We start from the raw sequence: 13429 nt of genomic DNA, 5'->3' as shown, positions 1-13429 counted from the left end.
AAAAAAAAAATAAAGAGAGAGTGTCAGAGCCTCAGCCACTCGTGTTCTAACTTTCTTAACATTTTAGATTCCTCGATACACACTGCTTTCGGACATTGCAAAAAAAAAATTTGACAATTTCAGTTTATTTTTAAAAATTCAAGGTTATTAATTAACATTTTTAAATTGATCAATGAAAACCATCAACGGGTATTCCCCATTGATAACCAAAACAGGAGGTGGGTGACACTCCCCCAGGTGTTAAAATTAATTAAAAATAATAAATGTATAAGAGGTGCAATTCTGTTTTTAAATACATCAACGGGGAGGAACTTTTTTTTTTTTCACCCCAAGCCATATTTTGTAGGAACTTTATACTCCCCTTGTTTCTTTTTTTTTCCCCCATACACGCCATATTTATTAAAAAAAATCTCAACAAGCCTTCAAAATAGTTGAAGATCATGATTCATTTCTCAAATTTTTTCACAGGAAATTTCTCAAAACATATCCGAATCATTTTCACAAAATAAAGGTAGTACTCCCCTTGGTCCCCTCGCATCTCCACCATTAATAAATATCAACTATCTTACAAAATATGCCCCAGATGCTGGTGCTTATATGTAACAATCTTTCAGGTTTCCGCTGTCCTTCTCATCCTTTTTCTTTCCCGTAACCTCAAAATATATATATACATATATTAATTATTTATTAATTATATTTTCTTATATATTATTAATTATATCGGTAAAAATATATTATCAGCAAATTTATTTCTTCAAATTCAAATATATTATAAGATCTTTCTTTTATGTAATTATCATATTAACTTATACCCTTTTTAATAATTTGCACATGTAAAAAGTGTTTCTAATAACAACTATCTAAACACTCTCACTTTATTAAAATCACTCTTTTACAAAATTTATTCTTCACAAAATCTATTCTCTAAAGAATATATTTTCCAGAAGTTATTCTCCAAATCATGGTTTGGTTTTATCCAAACACCCTTTAATTTTCCCACTAAACAGTTGATTCCTTTTTAATGATTATTTTATGCAAAACGCCAATGTTATTCTCGTGAGATAGTTACAAGCACTAGCATCAATATAAATTATAAAATGTATGACCAGTAATATTATTTATAAACTATAGACAGCATAGTTTATAACAAATATCTTGTAAATATGTGAGGATTATTCGCTCGAACTCTTCAGTGTGTTATCTGACATTGATTACATCCTCAAGCTTAGGGAGTGTTTGGGTATCATGAAAAGTGTTTTTTAAAAGTATTTTTTTGTATATTGAGATAAATTTTTCCATATATTTATTTCATATGCTGTAAAATTATTTTTAAAATTATAGTTTTGATTCTATCCAAACACCCCCTTAATATGACTTGTTCTCATTAGGGAGAATAAGTTTGTGCATAATGAGTCTAAAGTGAAGGCCAGTGGTACACCTTTAGGAAAAACCGGAGTGTTTATCACTTGTAAAAGTTTTCTTGCATACTAAGAAAAGTACCACTTCCGGTCCTAATTATAAGACTCATTTGACTAATTTGAGGAGATTAAGAAAGTAAGTTAAATTAGTTATTTGTAATAAATAGATGTTGTTTTTCCTAAAATATCCTTGCTAATCAAATATATTGGCTAGAACTACCATTATTAGAAGGACTATCTTAGAAAAAAATATATAAATATAAGAGACAAAACAGATTAGGTCTTATATTTAAAACCAAAATAAAATTCAAACAAAGTCTTATATTAAGGACTGAAGGTAGTATCAAATAGATGAAATCATTCACTTTAGTCTTTATTAGGACAAGCATTAAATACTAGCATATTTTTTCTTACACATTCCCTCTCTTTTCATCTTTATTATAATTAACAAGGACACAATTGGAAATAAAATATTAAAAATGATACAAATGACAAATAAAAAGGATCAAAATTCCTCTATACAAGTGGCAAATAATAAAGACTGTTGTGTTTTGGCACTTCTAATTATTGATCACATTAACTGAATAGTATTATTTTACTCCTCCGATCCTTATTACAAGACCCAATTTGACTTTTTATTTGGTCCTAATTATAAGACTCAATCCATTTTATCTCTTATATTTATGCATTTTTTTCAAAGATAATCCTTCTAATAATGATAGTTTTAGCCAATATACTTAATTAGCAAGGATATTTTAGGAATAACAACACTTATTTATTATAAATAATCAACTTAACTTACTTCCTTAATCTCCTCAAATAAGTCAATTGGGTCTTATAATTAGGACCGGAGGAGTATATTAATAGTAGGAAATACTTTCAGATATTAAATTAGTTGTCCGTGTATGATAAAGTATGTAAATACTCGAATATGCTTGAAATTGAGAAACCCCAGATTAGAGAATTACTAACTTTTAAAATTAAATGAAGAGTGATGCCATATATGATATTGTAATTGAAGAGCGAAAAAGAATTACGAGTATAAAGGAAAAAGAGCACACAAATGCGAAAGGAATCAACCCAACCCCATGGGGCCTGGGCTTTGGTGGGCCGTATCTTAGCAGAGGGAAATTCGGGACTGGATTCCATTCCTGAGTAAAATTGAAGTCAGTATCTCATTCCCATCTTGAAGAGCAAAAAAGAATGATAAACAAAAAAGGAGCACATAAATGCGAAATGAATCAATTCAGTCCCATGGGGCCTGGGCTTTGGGGGGCCGTATCTTAGGATAGGGAAATTCGGGACTAGTTTCCATTCCTGAGTATAAAATCGAAGTCAGAATCTCATTCCCATGCTTTTGCCCAACAATAAAAAGCTCATTCCCGTCTCCAGTTTCACTCTCGAGTAATCAGTTCTTGAGACGTTCTCATAGCTATTGAAGTTTGTTGTCGGTTGTCATGGCTAAGGATGAAGGCTACTCCGTCGTTTCTGATCTGATCGGTTTCCTCAATGCTTCTCCAACTGCTTTCCACGCCGTTGGTAACACTCTCTTTTCTCTCGTATCTTTCTCTGAGTTCGTTTCATTTATTTTAATCTTCCAGAATTTGATTCATTGAGATGGCTTTATGTTTCAGACGAGGCAAAAAAACGGTTGCAAAGCGCTGGCTATGAGCAACTTTCAGAGAGAGATGACTGGAAATTGGCAGCAGGCAAAAAATATTTCTTCACGAGGAATCACTCAACTATTGTCGCTTTTGCCGTTGGTAAAAAGTATGATTCTGGCAACTTTGTGTTTTGAGGCTTTTGGTCAGCCGTTGCGCTCGTTTCTTTATTTTTTTCTTGTTGAAATGTTGACCAGTTACAGATGAAATAGAGAAATGTTATAGAATATAGTATGTTGAATTTAAAACTCCTCTTAAACATTAGTATCTTATCATATAGCTCAGGATGTTTCACACTCATTCCTTTTTGAGTTTATACTATTTCATCTAAACAGAATGTAAGAGTCCATAATTCCATAGATATAATATTATGATTTTTTATGACTATCCTTTATATACTCGAAACAGTTAGTAATCACATCTTTATAAGATAATGTTTAATGATGGCATTAGTGTTTGTAGTGCCTAGTCCTATCTATTCATCGTCTATGCTCAAATTTTTTCTTCAGATATGTTGCTGGAAATGGGTTCCACATTCTTGGTGCTCATACTGATAGTCCTTGTCTGAAACTGAAGCCTGTTACCAAGGTAATTTGGATTACTTGTAGTAAATATGTGAGCCCGGTAACTAATGTTATTCGGGAATTTTCAGTTGGCATTGGCATGAATTATTTGGGCAGGTGGTTAAAGGTGGATATTTGGAGGTTGGAGTCCAAACATACGGGGGTGGCTTGTGGCATACGTGGTTTGATCGGGACTTAACAGTCGCTGGGAGGGTTATTATAAGACAAGAAAAAGAAGGTTCTACTTCATATTTGCATCGACTTGTTAGGATTGAGGAACCAATAATGCGGATCCCAACTTTGGCAATTCACTTAGACAGGTCAACTTGTTGAGATGGATCTTCCCTGTTTGTTTAATTGACTTCTGTCCCCTTAAAAATACTAAACTGTAGCCTTCGTACAGGACTGTTAACGATGGATTTAAGGCAAATACACAGAACCATCTTCTTCCTATCTTGGCAACGTTGGTAAAGGTAACCAGAAATTAAAGTTGACTTATATGTATATCTGATATTTCCAGAAAAATTGCTTTTTTCAGATGGATTTCTTTTTTGCTTTTTTGGGGGGGGGGGGGGGGGCTATTGAATTTAGGTTTTTTTATACATTGAGGTTTATCATGCAGGCAGAGCTCAATAAAGCAGTTGGTGATAATGATTCAACTGAAAACGGTCCGCAAAATGATGGAAAGGAGGCAAATGACAAAACGGGGAGTAAAAATGCAAAGCACCACTCTCTTCTGCTTCAGGTTGTTGGCTTGAAAATTAACTGTACCTTCTCACTTTTAGTTGCCATTTTTATGCGGGGAACAGAGGGGCATTGAAGCTTGAATGTTCAATGACTCTATCTGGATTCTCATGAAATGCTTTGATTTATCGCATGCGGTTCTGGCATCTGAAGTTAGAATTGGACTTGCACATTGAATGATCGTGGGTCTAACTGTTGGTGACCGTCTTGTATTCTTTTTTTCCCCCCCTCCAGTTGCTCGCAAGCAAGCTTGGGTGTGAACCAGATGATATATGTGATTTTGAATTGCAAGCCTGTGATACTCAACCAAGTATAATTGCTGGAGCTGCCAAGGAGTTTGTATTTTCAGGACGGCTTGATAACCTCTGCATGTCATTTTGCACATTGAAGGTTTAAAATTTAAGCTGTTTCTCCTAGTCAAATTTCAATTGGACATGCATGGATATGAACTTTCAGCCATAATCTTGATTTTAGAGGGTTCCATTCTTAAACACCTCGCTTCATTTGATTTGGTTGTGCGATCTTGTTTTAAATTAACATGTGTGAGTGTGTTGTTGAGGGATACTAACATCAGCAGTATAGAGTAGACATAACATAATATTATAGAACCCTCTATTAAACAAGCTGATAACAAGACTAAAACCAGAAATAGACAGCCTCCCTATTGCAGACGCTATATTAGAGCAGAAGCAGAACACCTACTCAGAATGTAAACTAAGAATAGAGGCTGGTAATCTCTAGCTTTTGAGAGGCTAAAGTCTCTCCTAAGGAAAACTCGTCCCAAAATTATTTCTTCCTCCTCCTCTCTTGCATTGTTGGGCTTGGGATTATCTTTTTATGACTGTATAGTGTATACTTAGAATGTTGATAGTGCTGGGTGAGAATAAAACCCGAAATAAACTGTGTTGCAGTCGATAATTATCCTATCTAACATCGTAATGCTAATTTCAGGCATTGATAGATTCTACATCTTCTGACCACAGTCTAGACGAAGAGACTGGTGTTAGAATGGTAGCTTTGTTTGACCATGAGGAATGTGGATCTGATTCTGCACAAGGAGCTGGTTCCCCTGTTATGTTGAGTGCCGTATCTAGGGTGACAAGTTCCTTCAGTTCGGATCCCAAGGTAGAAATTTCTCACACTCTTATTATTCTATATGCTCAAGGGTTACATAAATGTTTACTACTGCTTACTATTTGCTGCGGTTGAGAAACTGCATTGCTGGTTTAGCTGCATTGTGTTTCCAATTTATGCATATAGCGGGATCCTATATTTCAGTATGTTAATTCGTTTGTCTATATGGTAATTGCGTTCTAGCTGACGGATAAAGCGATACAAAGAAGCTTCCTTGTATCTGCTGATATGGCACATGCGCTGCATCCCAATTATATGGTATGTTGCTCTCTATAGTGATGTATGCATACAAGATATACAAATTATTGCTCCACACTCAGACAGACTTGCCTGTAGGAAAAACACGAAGACAACCATCAGCCTAAATTTCATGGAGGACTTGTCATCAAACATAATGCAAATCAACGCTATGCAACCAATGCAGTCACTGCCTTCATATTCAGGGAGGTAGCAGTGAAACACAACATTCCAGTTCAGGTCAGTTCGGTGGTCAATTCGTTTTTGCAAATTTCACTTTTTGGAAGACAATGAGAAAGTAATTCTTCATTCGTAATTTCATTATTTAATTGGACAAACAGAAGTATTGCCTTTGTGATAAATTTTTTATGAGAAATTGTTGATGTAGGACTTTGTGGTGCGCAATGACATGCCATGTGGTTCAACCATCGGTCCAATCCTTGCCAGTGGTGTGGGTATTCGTACAGTGGATGTGGGTGCTCCTCAGTTGTCAATGCATAGCATACGAGAAATGTGTGCTGTTGATGATGTGAAGCATTCATATGAGCATTTCAAGGCTTTCTTCCAAGAATTCTCTCATCTCGACGCCAAGATCGCTGCAGATGCACAGGTTTCCTAATGGATTGCATGCCAAACTGTTGCTCATGATTCAGTCTCCCCCCGGGGGGGGGGGGGGAACTGTTGCTTGTATGATAGTGTGGCCAAACTAATTATGATGATAAAATCCTGATATGGTTACGTGGATAATAATAACTCCTCCTTTGGTTGAAATCGGACTTCATAAATGCAAGAGTCTTCAGTTCTTTCTATATTTTTATTTTTTTCGCAGATGATACAACGAAACAGAAGAGAAAGTGGAATAATAAATTCGAATCATAAATAGAAAAAAATTACCCATATGTGTCAAGTAAGAGAGTTAAGTATAGATAAGCTTCGAAAAATTTGCATCTACATACCAAACTTGCACTTTTTTTTTTTGGGAATAAAAACTGTACATCAAGGCTCACAATAAAAAAGAAAACGACAACGCTAACTTCCTTCATCAGTCTCCATTATTTACAATTCGTGTTATTTATAAATTAAACTTAATGAAGTTAATATTTTATGTTTGTAAATCAAGTTGCGTCATTTATAAGTTTAAATTATAAAAATATCAAATTCCTTAAAACCTGCCGGCCTTTAATGTATGTACTCCTCCGATTCTAAATATAAAACTCTTTTTATAATGTAATATAAGACTCTTTTTGTAATGTAAATTACATTATAAAAATAGTTTTATATTTAGGATCGAAAGAATACTTCTTTATTTTTTTGGTCAAAAGCCTTTTATGTATGTACTTGAGAGTTATGGATATTTTTTTCAATCAAATCTGATTAAAGTCTTGAACAGTCCACCTTGATGCCAATAATGGGAACGTATTCTACCCATCGTTTGAAGCTGCATTGTATTTTTAGCAAACAAGGCCTAATGCAAGGGCTTATGATTGGAAAAATTACCAAGAAATTTCAAGAAAAAAAATTTAATTATCAAAAAGTCCTATAACAAGTGACCAACATGAACTTATTGTCATTTTCTACTCTAAAATTTGTTATTGTTTACTTTTCACTTATCAATAAACTTTAAGATAATTAAATCGTTTTTATGAACCTGATTGTAATTCTCACGTTATGATTTCCTATTACTCATCAAATAACATATTCGTCTATCATCCAAAGTAATATAAATAATAGTAGTACAACATTATTCTGCAAGAAGAACCATGAAGAGATAAAAGGATATAGCAGCAAGCAGTCCCACATGACAAACCCAAACCGAAAAAACACGCAAGGTGATTGTAAAACGACTGAACTCAGAGCCTTGACGGCGATCCCCTTGGATGATGCACAACTATATGGTTATAAGCACCCAAAGTCAGAAAATCATCCAGTGTTGAGGCTGTGCATTGTTTAGTAAAGATCTTGCAAGCTTCCTTGTACAGTCCCTTGTTGAACTTGTCCTCGCCCACCTCCTTCTCAATCCTAGCCATCTCTTCTTCAACCACTCTCCCAAAAAGCTCTTTGTTCACTCTAACCCCAAGTCCATCTCCATTCAATTCCACTTCGTACTTAAGCCATTGCCAATTCTGAACCCTGCTAATCTCAGCAGTGGCTGCATCTTCCATGAGGTTGTAAAGAGGAACTGAACCACTCCCAGTGAGCCATGCAGCCACATACTGAATTCCCACCCTTGTGTTCAGACGAAGGCCTACCATTGTACGAACTCCTACAGGTCTTTGCAAGAGATCTTCCGCTGTTATGTTTGCAGCATCATGACGTTTCTTTGTGTGAATCTGATTAGGATCGTTTCCCATGTGGTTGTTGAAGACTTCCATGCATGCTTGGATGAGACCAGGGTGTGCTGCCCAGGTCCCATCATGCCCTGCCTTCACTTCTCTTAGCTTGTCCTTCCTCACCAGTTCTAGTGCTGCCTCACTCGCCACCGGGTCATCTCTAATTGGAATTTGCGCTGCCTGTTCAACAAAAGTTTAAAGTGTCATCTAAACTTGTTGCCGCTCCTCAATTATCAATGATACACGTGAAGTTTCAAATTTGAGTTTTAATCTTCCATGCATCCTCCTCCTTTCCCCAACTTCAGTCACGCCTTTTAATCATTTTCAAATGCTGCTTCTTGACACCACCAAAGATTCTCGTCAAGAATTAACCTGTTCCTAAAGCTTAAGCTACTGAATCAATACTAACGAATAGTTTTAGGTTGCTTTTTAATATCTGTTTGAAGTGTGCACAAAGCAAAAGTGGTGGGAAATACTTGTTCAAACACGTTCTTAGACCTACTTTTGACTTAAAAATGCGAAACAAAGAAAAGAAAAGAAATGATTACCATGCCTCCCATGGCATGCACACCACGTTTATGGCAGGTCATGATGAGAAGATCAGAGTAGCTCTTCATGAAGTGTTGGGCCATGCCAACCTGAACCCTATCGGGAAGGAGGCGATCTGGGTGAGCCTGAAATGTCTTCACATAACTAAATATGTAATCCCATCTTCCACAATTGAGACCCACAGAGTGGTCCCTCAGCTCATACAGAATCTCATTCATTTGAAACACTGCTGGAAGTGTTTCTATCAGTACTGTGGCCCTTATGCTTCCTCTTTCAATCCCCGCTTTCTCCTCTGCCCTCTCAAACACACTGTTCCATATCTTGGCTTCCCTGTCAAATCACAACCACCTTCTCTAAATTTACCATTTTCCAGCTTTCCAAACACCATTTTAGATACCTTAATGATCGGCACCCATTATGATATGTATTTTATTCATGATTCAATACAATCATATGCAAAATATATGCAATTTGTTCATGTTTAGTATTGCGATACAAAAATAGTTTAGTGTAAGATGTCCAAGTGATTTTTCAAAGGACTTTTAAACAGTAACACCACTGCAAAAACGCCTTCAGAGTTTACCGACGCACAGGAGATGTGTGTGTTTTTCTAACACAATCATAGGTCTAATGATATCACTCAGCCAAGTGACTGGATACTACTGAACAGCGACATGTTGAGTGTTACTTCACTTCCAGAATATGAGATTCTGGTGTGATGATTAGTGCTTTGCCATGAAACTGTTATGATGAATGCTTACCTTGAATGTTCCATTTTAGGAAGATAGAAGAAGGGCCCAAAGCCGGCGCCTTGTGTTCGCCGGAACGTGGCATGGTTGTGGTAGAAGTAGAGCCCAAAATCCACTAGGCAACCAGTTGCAGGTTCGCCATCGATCAGAATATGAGCCTCAGGTAAATGCCAACCTCTTGGGCGTACAAAGAGCTTCGCCGTCTGCTGATTGAGCTTGTAAGACCTGTTTCTGGCTCTGTCATGGAAGCTTATTCTCCTCTCCACTGCATCCTTCAAGTTCACTTGACCTCTCATCAAATTCTCCCAGCTCGGTGACAGGGCATCTTCAAAATCAGCCTTCAAAAACAAAACCAACAAAATCAGCTCCTTTAACGTCCTACTCTGCAAATAAGAAAGTTTTGTCCAGACTTTCATACAACACGCTAAGTTAAAATGATTTTTAATGTTCGACGTTCAAGGAAAAGAATCCCTTCAAATATGTCAGCATTGAAAGTAGGAGAAAGACTGAGTTGGACGCCACATATGTGAAATTAACAGCATGAAGGATCCACTCTTCCCTTTTTATCTCTATAACTTCTCCTGGAAGTATCTCAGGAAACCGAATGGTAGAGTTTAATCCCATCAACCGTTTATCGATGACCTACCAAAAAATAACTGCACCTAAAAATTTAAGCTTTCCTAACATGAAGTGAAAAACCGAGACAAAGCCAACGAACGTCAATCCATTTGGCTAGGATGTGATCTGCCGATCCTGTAAGTGCCTTTTAACCTTAACATGAACTTACCAAAACTTCTTTCATATAAAGTGGGAAAAATGAAACTCAGACGAAGGACTAACCATGAAGACTTTGGCTCCAGAGTTGAGAGCATTGATGATCATCTTTCGTTCCACAGGACCTGTGATCTCGACCTTCCTATCAGCAACAGCAGGTGGAGGAGCTGCACAAACCCACTCTCCGTCTCGTATGTACTTGGTTGTTGGATCAAACCCAGGCAGGGCTCCTTCATTGTACCTCCTCTTTGCTTCTTTTCTGCACTCTAATGCGTACTTTATATGGTTCCTGAACTCACGTTGTAGCTCAGCCACGAAAACCAGAGCATCCTTGGTTAGGATTTTTGCGAAGTCCTGGTCGTATCTTCCTCTCACGTCCACTCCTTCTGGCACGTCGTAGTACGACACTGTCTTCTCCTCTGTTGCTGTGGGATACCCATAGGTTCCGATGTCCATGTCTTTAGTTTGCTTCTCACAAAGCTATTCTTTTGTGTGGCGTGGTTATCAATGCTTACGTTGAGCGAGGCTGTGGGTGAGTTATATGCAGCACAAAACCAACGCAAGTAGGATATGGGCACGTCATATTTTCCTCTCGCGTTCTCTGAATTTTTTTCTACATTATTGGTCCTTCGTTCTAAATATAAGACTCGTTTACATTACAAAACAGGTCTCATATTGGAAAAGTATTTTTTTTAATTTGACATCATAATCATAGGGATTAGTATCCACCACTGCCTTGCCACAAGGCATCACAGGTGCTGCTATATAGCAATAAGTTTGAACCGCCATCCTGAAAAATACAATTTTTTGTATATAATTTTATAAGGAATTCTTACTTTATAAGAAAAATTATACGAAATCAAAATGATATTCTAACTGACTTTTTTTCAAGAAGACTGATAATTCACCTTAAATTTCTGTTTGACTGTCGAATTGGCGCTGTTAAAACACCATTACACCGTTGTCTCAACAATTCAATTCGTATCCTATATTACTGAAATACTTGTAGTGTTTCAGTTCATATCCAATGTTTATAGACATTCAGTATCTTTTTATTTTTGTTGCCAGCATTGAGGACTCTATCAAACCATGTAGGCATGTACTTTGGCATCATTTGCCGCTTATTCGATTTAGATTTAGGTGTTGTGTTAAAACTGGCATCAAGTTTTGAAATGAAAACATTATACTCCTCTGGTCCTTAATATAAAACTCATTTAACTAATTTGATTAGATTAAGAAAGTTAAGTAAGTTAGTTAATTATAAGAAAAGTGACACATTTTTCCTAAAACACCATAATCATCTTTCTTAATACCCTCTCTCCCTCTTCCACTTGATTATGGTTGAGGGAGTATCCATAAGAGTAATTTAGAGAAAACTGATAAATATGAGAAATGAGTCTTATATTTAGAATCAAAACCAACTCAACAATTAAATTTTGTATTAAGGACTGGAAGAGTAATACTTACATTCAAAGTATTAAATTAGAATTTTCTTTTTTTGCAAGAAAGATATAATTTCTACCAAGAAATTGCTGGTTGCCAATAATGGAATGAAAATGTGGATAGGTACGTGGAATGTGCAAGATATGGGTCACATTGAAGAGAGTGCGTGGCCTTATGTGCGTAAGAGGCTCAAATGGGACGAAAAGGAATGAACGCATTATTAACTAATAATAGAGGATAACAGAAGATGATGTTAGTGTCATTAATCCCTGTGCCTGCCTCGGGAGATGTGTCTGTTTGGACGAGGTGGAAGATTGATTGCCTGTGCCACTTCTATTGACGTCATCCTCATCATCCTCTTCCTTTTCCACCAAAATTTTGTTCTTTCCAACAATTCAAAAACAAATCAGACAGTGTTCTTGCATCCTTTCTAACAACTTACCTAATCCTGAAACAATGCAACATACATATTGGGATATAACATACAGAATATCATTCCCATTTCAGGATTCTGTCCATAATATTCTTAGTTCGCAGCATCATAAATGCAAGCTTGTAGTCCATTCCCTAATACATTTGCATGGAAAAGGTTCGTAAGCTCAGCAGCTGGTTTATCAGAATTACTGAACCTCGACAACTGGTAGTTGCCATATTACAAAATTTAAAACAAGACATAGGCAGGGCTTACTACACTTGAGGATGTTATGTTAGCGATCATGATTCGTGAGAAAAGAAATTTTACACATTGCAATGACATAGATGCTGAGTTCCAAATCCTTAAAAAAACAGAAAGAAACACAACTTATGAAGACAGGCTATGCTTCACCCTAAGTTTATTACAAAACCAGGAACTGATGAAGGATCCAGCTCCCAACATCCTTTGAGATGAGTATCGCCATCCCCAGTGTGCTTAAAAGCAGGAATCCGGTGAGAAAATCTATATGCATCCACCCGTGGTATATTAATGATAACATTTTTAGATCTCTGAATTCTAGGAGTCTTGTAAATTGGCCTAGAGTCGTGATGACGAACAAGAAACACAACCTTTGAACTCTCATCATCATCATCCAACACCTCCACTATGTGACAATCACCTCTAACCTGGTTTGAACAAGTTGATCCACGATGCTGGTTCTTGTATAGCGCCCATATCTCACCTTTCCTTGGATAAATTTCATATCTATTATCTTGCCTGGGTTCAACTCTTAACTGATGAGAGAAAGTAGAAATGGAAACGACCCGAGTTTTAGCATTTTTAACCATAAAGGTACCACAAGCTACCACGCCAGTTATGCCTTTGGGCATTGAACAGGGTTCAAGGGAGGCGACATGCAATCTGAAATCCGGGGCAAAATCAATCTTCTTAATTTGTGCATAAATCTCAGGCATCCGATCCTTGTCACCATATAATGCCCATATCTGACCACGCTGAAACATCTCTTCAGATTTTATCATATTTCGTGATGCTTTTGGAGCTCTGCAACCTTCAGTGGAAGGTTTGCAAACACCTCCAAAAGAGTCAGAAATCTGCTATCCTTCAACTTTTCGTTGGCATCTGAATGCTCACCACTTAACTTGCCAGTCATACATTGATTTGCATCTACTTGGGCTTTTTTCTTGCTTAAATCTCTAGGTGATCTCTGCACATTTGAACCTTCTCTTCCACCATCATTTTTTGCATGTTTCTTTAGTGTTTTGACCCTCTGCCAGCCGCTGATCTTCAACAGAAATTCCCTCAGGTTGACGGAAGTCCTTGCAACCTAGATATTTGCTCCGATCCTCTCTCGTCATATGTTGACTCTCCTTACTTGACCATTTTCCATACTT

General features: G+C 36.8%; 3 protein-coding genes across 4 annotated transcripts; 1 reads left to right on the top strand and 2 right to left on the bottom strand.

Annotated features, from left to right (window-relative positions):
• The first annotated feature begins 2742 nt into the window (after positions 1-2742).
• On the top strand, positions 2743-6566 carry LOC114747508 (probable aspartyl aminopeptidase). Of its 2 annotated transcripts, XM_028935848.1 has the most exons (11): positions 2743-2957; positions 3053-3188; positions 3589-3667; positions 3760-3962; positions 4046-4115; positions 4265-4387; positions 4621-4776; positions 5338-5511; positions 5704-5778; positions 5857-5997; positions 6146-6566. In XM_028935848.1, the coding sequence occupies exons 1-11, from the start codon at positions 2876-2878 to the stop codon at positions 6374-6376; spliced, it is 1470 nt and encodes a 489-aa protein (XP_028791681.1). In that variant the 5' UTR covers positions 2743-2875; the 3' UTR covers positions 6377-6566. The 2 variants fall into 2 exon arrangements, with proteins under 2 accessions (XP_028791681.1, XP_028791682.1); XM_028935849.1 differs by lacking the exon at positions 4621-4776.
• Positions 6567-7576: 1010 nt separating this feature from the next.
• Positions 7577-10615, bottom strand: LOC114747507 (malate synthase, glyoxysomal). Its single transcript, XM_028935846.1, has 4 exons — positions 10226-10615; positions 9398-9723; positions 8636-8966; positions 7577-8267 (listed from the first exon to the last, which is right to left on the bottom strand). Exons 1-4 carry the CDS (start codon positions 10613-10615, stop codon positions 7608-7610), a joined length of 1707 nt encoding a protein of 568 aa, XP_028791679.1. The 3' UTR covers positions 7577-7607.
• A 1470-nt stretch (positions 10616-12085) lies between these two features.
• LOC114747512 (uncharacterized) lies at positions 12086-13122 on the bottom strand. Its single transcript, XM_028935852.1, has one exon. It carries the CDS (start codon positions 13055-13057, stop codon positions 12425-12427), a length of 633 nt encoding a protein of 210 aa, XP_028791685.1. The 5' UTR covers positions 13058-13122; the 3' UTR covers positions 12086-12424.
• Positions 13123-13429: the final 307 nt, after the last annotated feature.

Source organism: Neltuma alba, unplaced genomic scaffold (assembly GCF_004799145.2).
Source record: "Neltuma alba isolate B1F8T4 unplaced genomic scaffold, ASM479914v2 tig00005345_pilon, whole genome shotgun sequence".
In the NCBI taxonomy this organism is placed as follows: Eukaryota; Viridiplantae; Streptophyta; class Magnoliopsida; order Fabales; family Fabaceae; genus Neltuma; species Neltuma alba.
The sequence above is the reverse complement of the archived record's forward strand: the minus strand, read 5'-3'. Positions and strand labels throughout refer to the sequence as shown.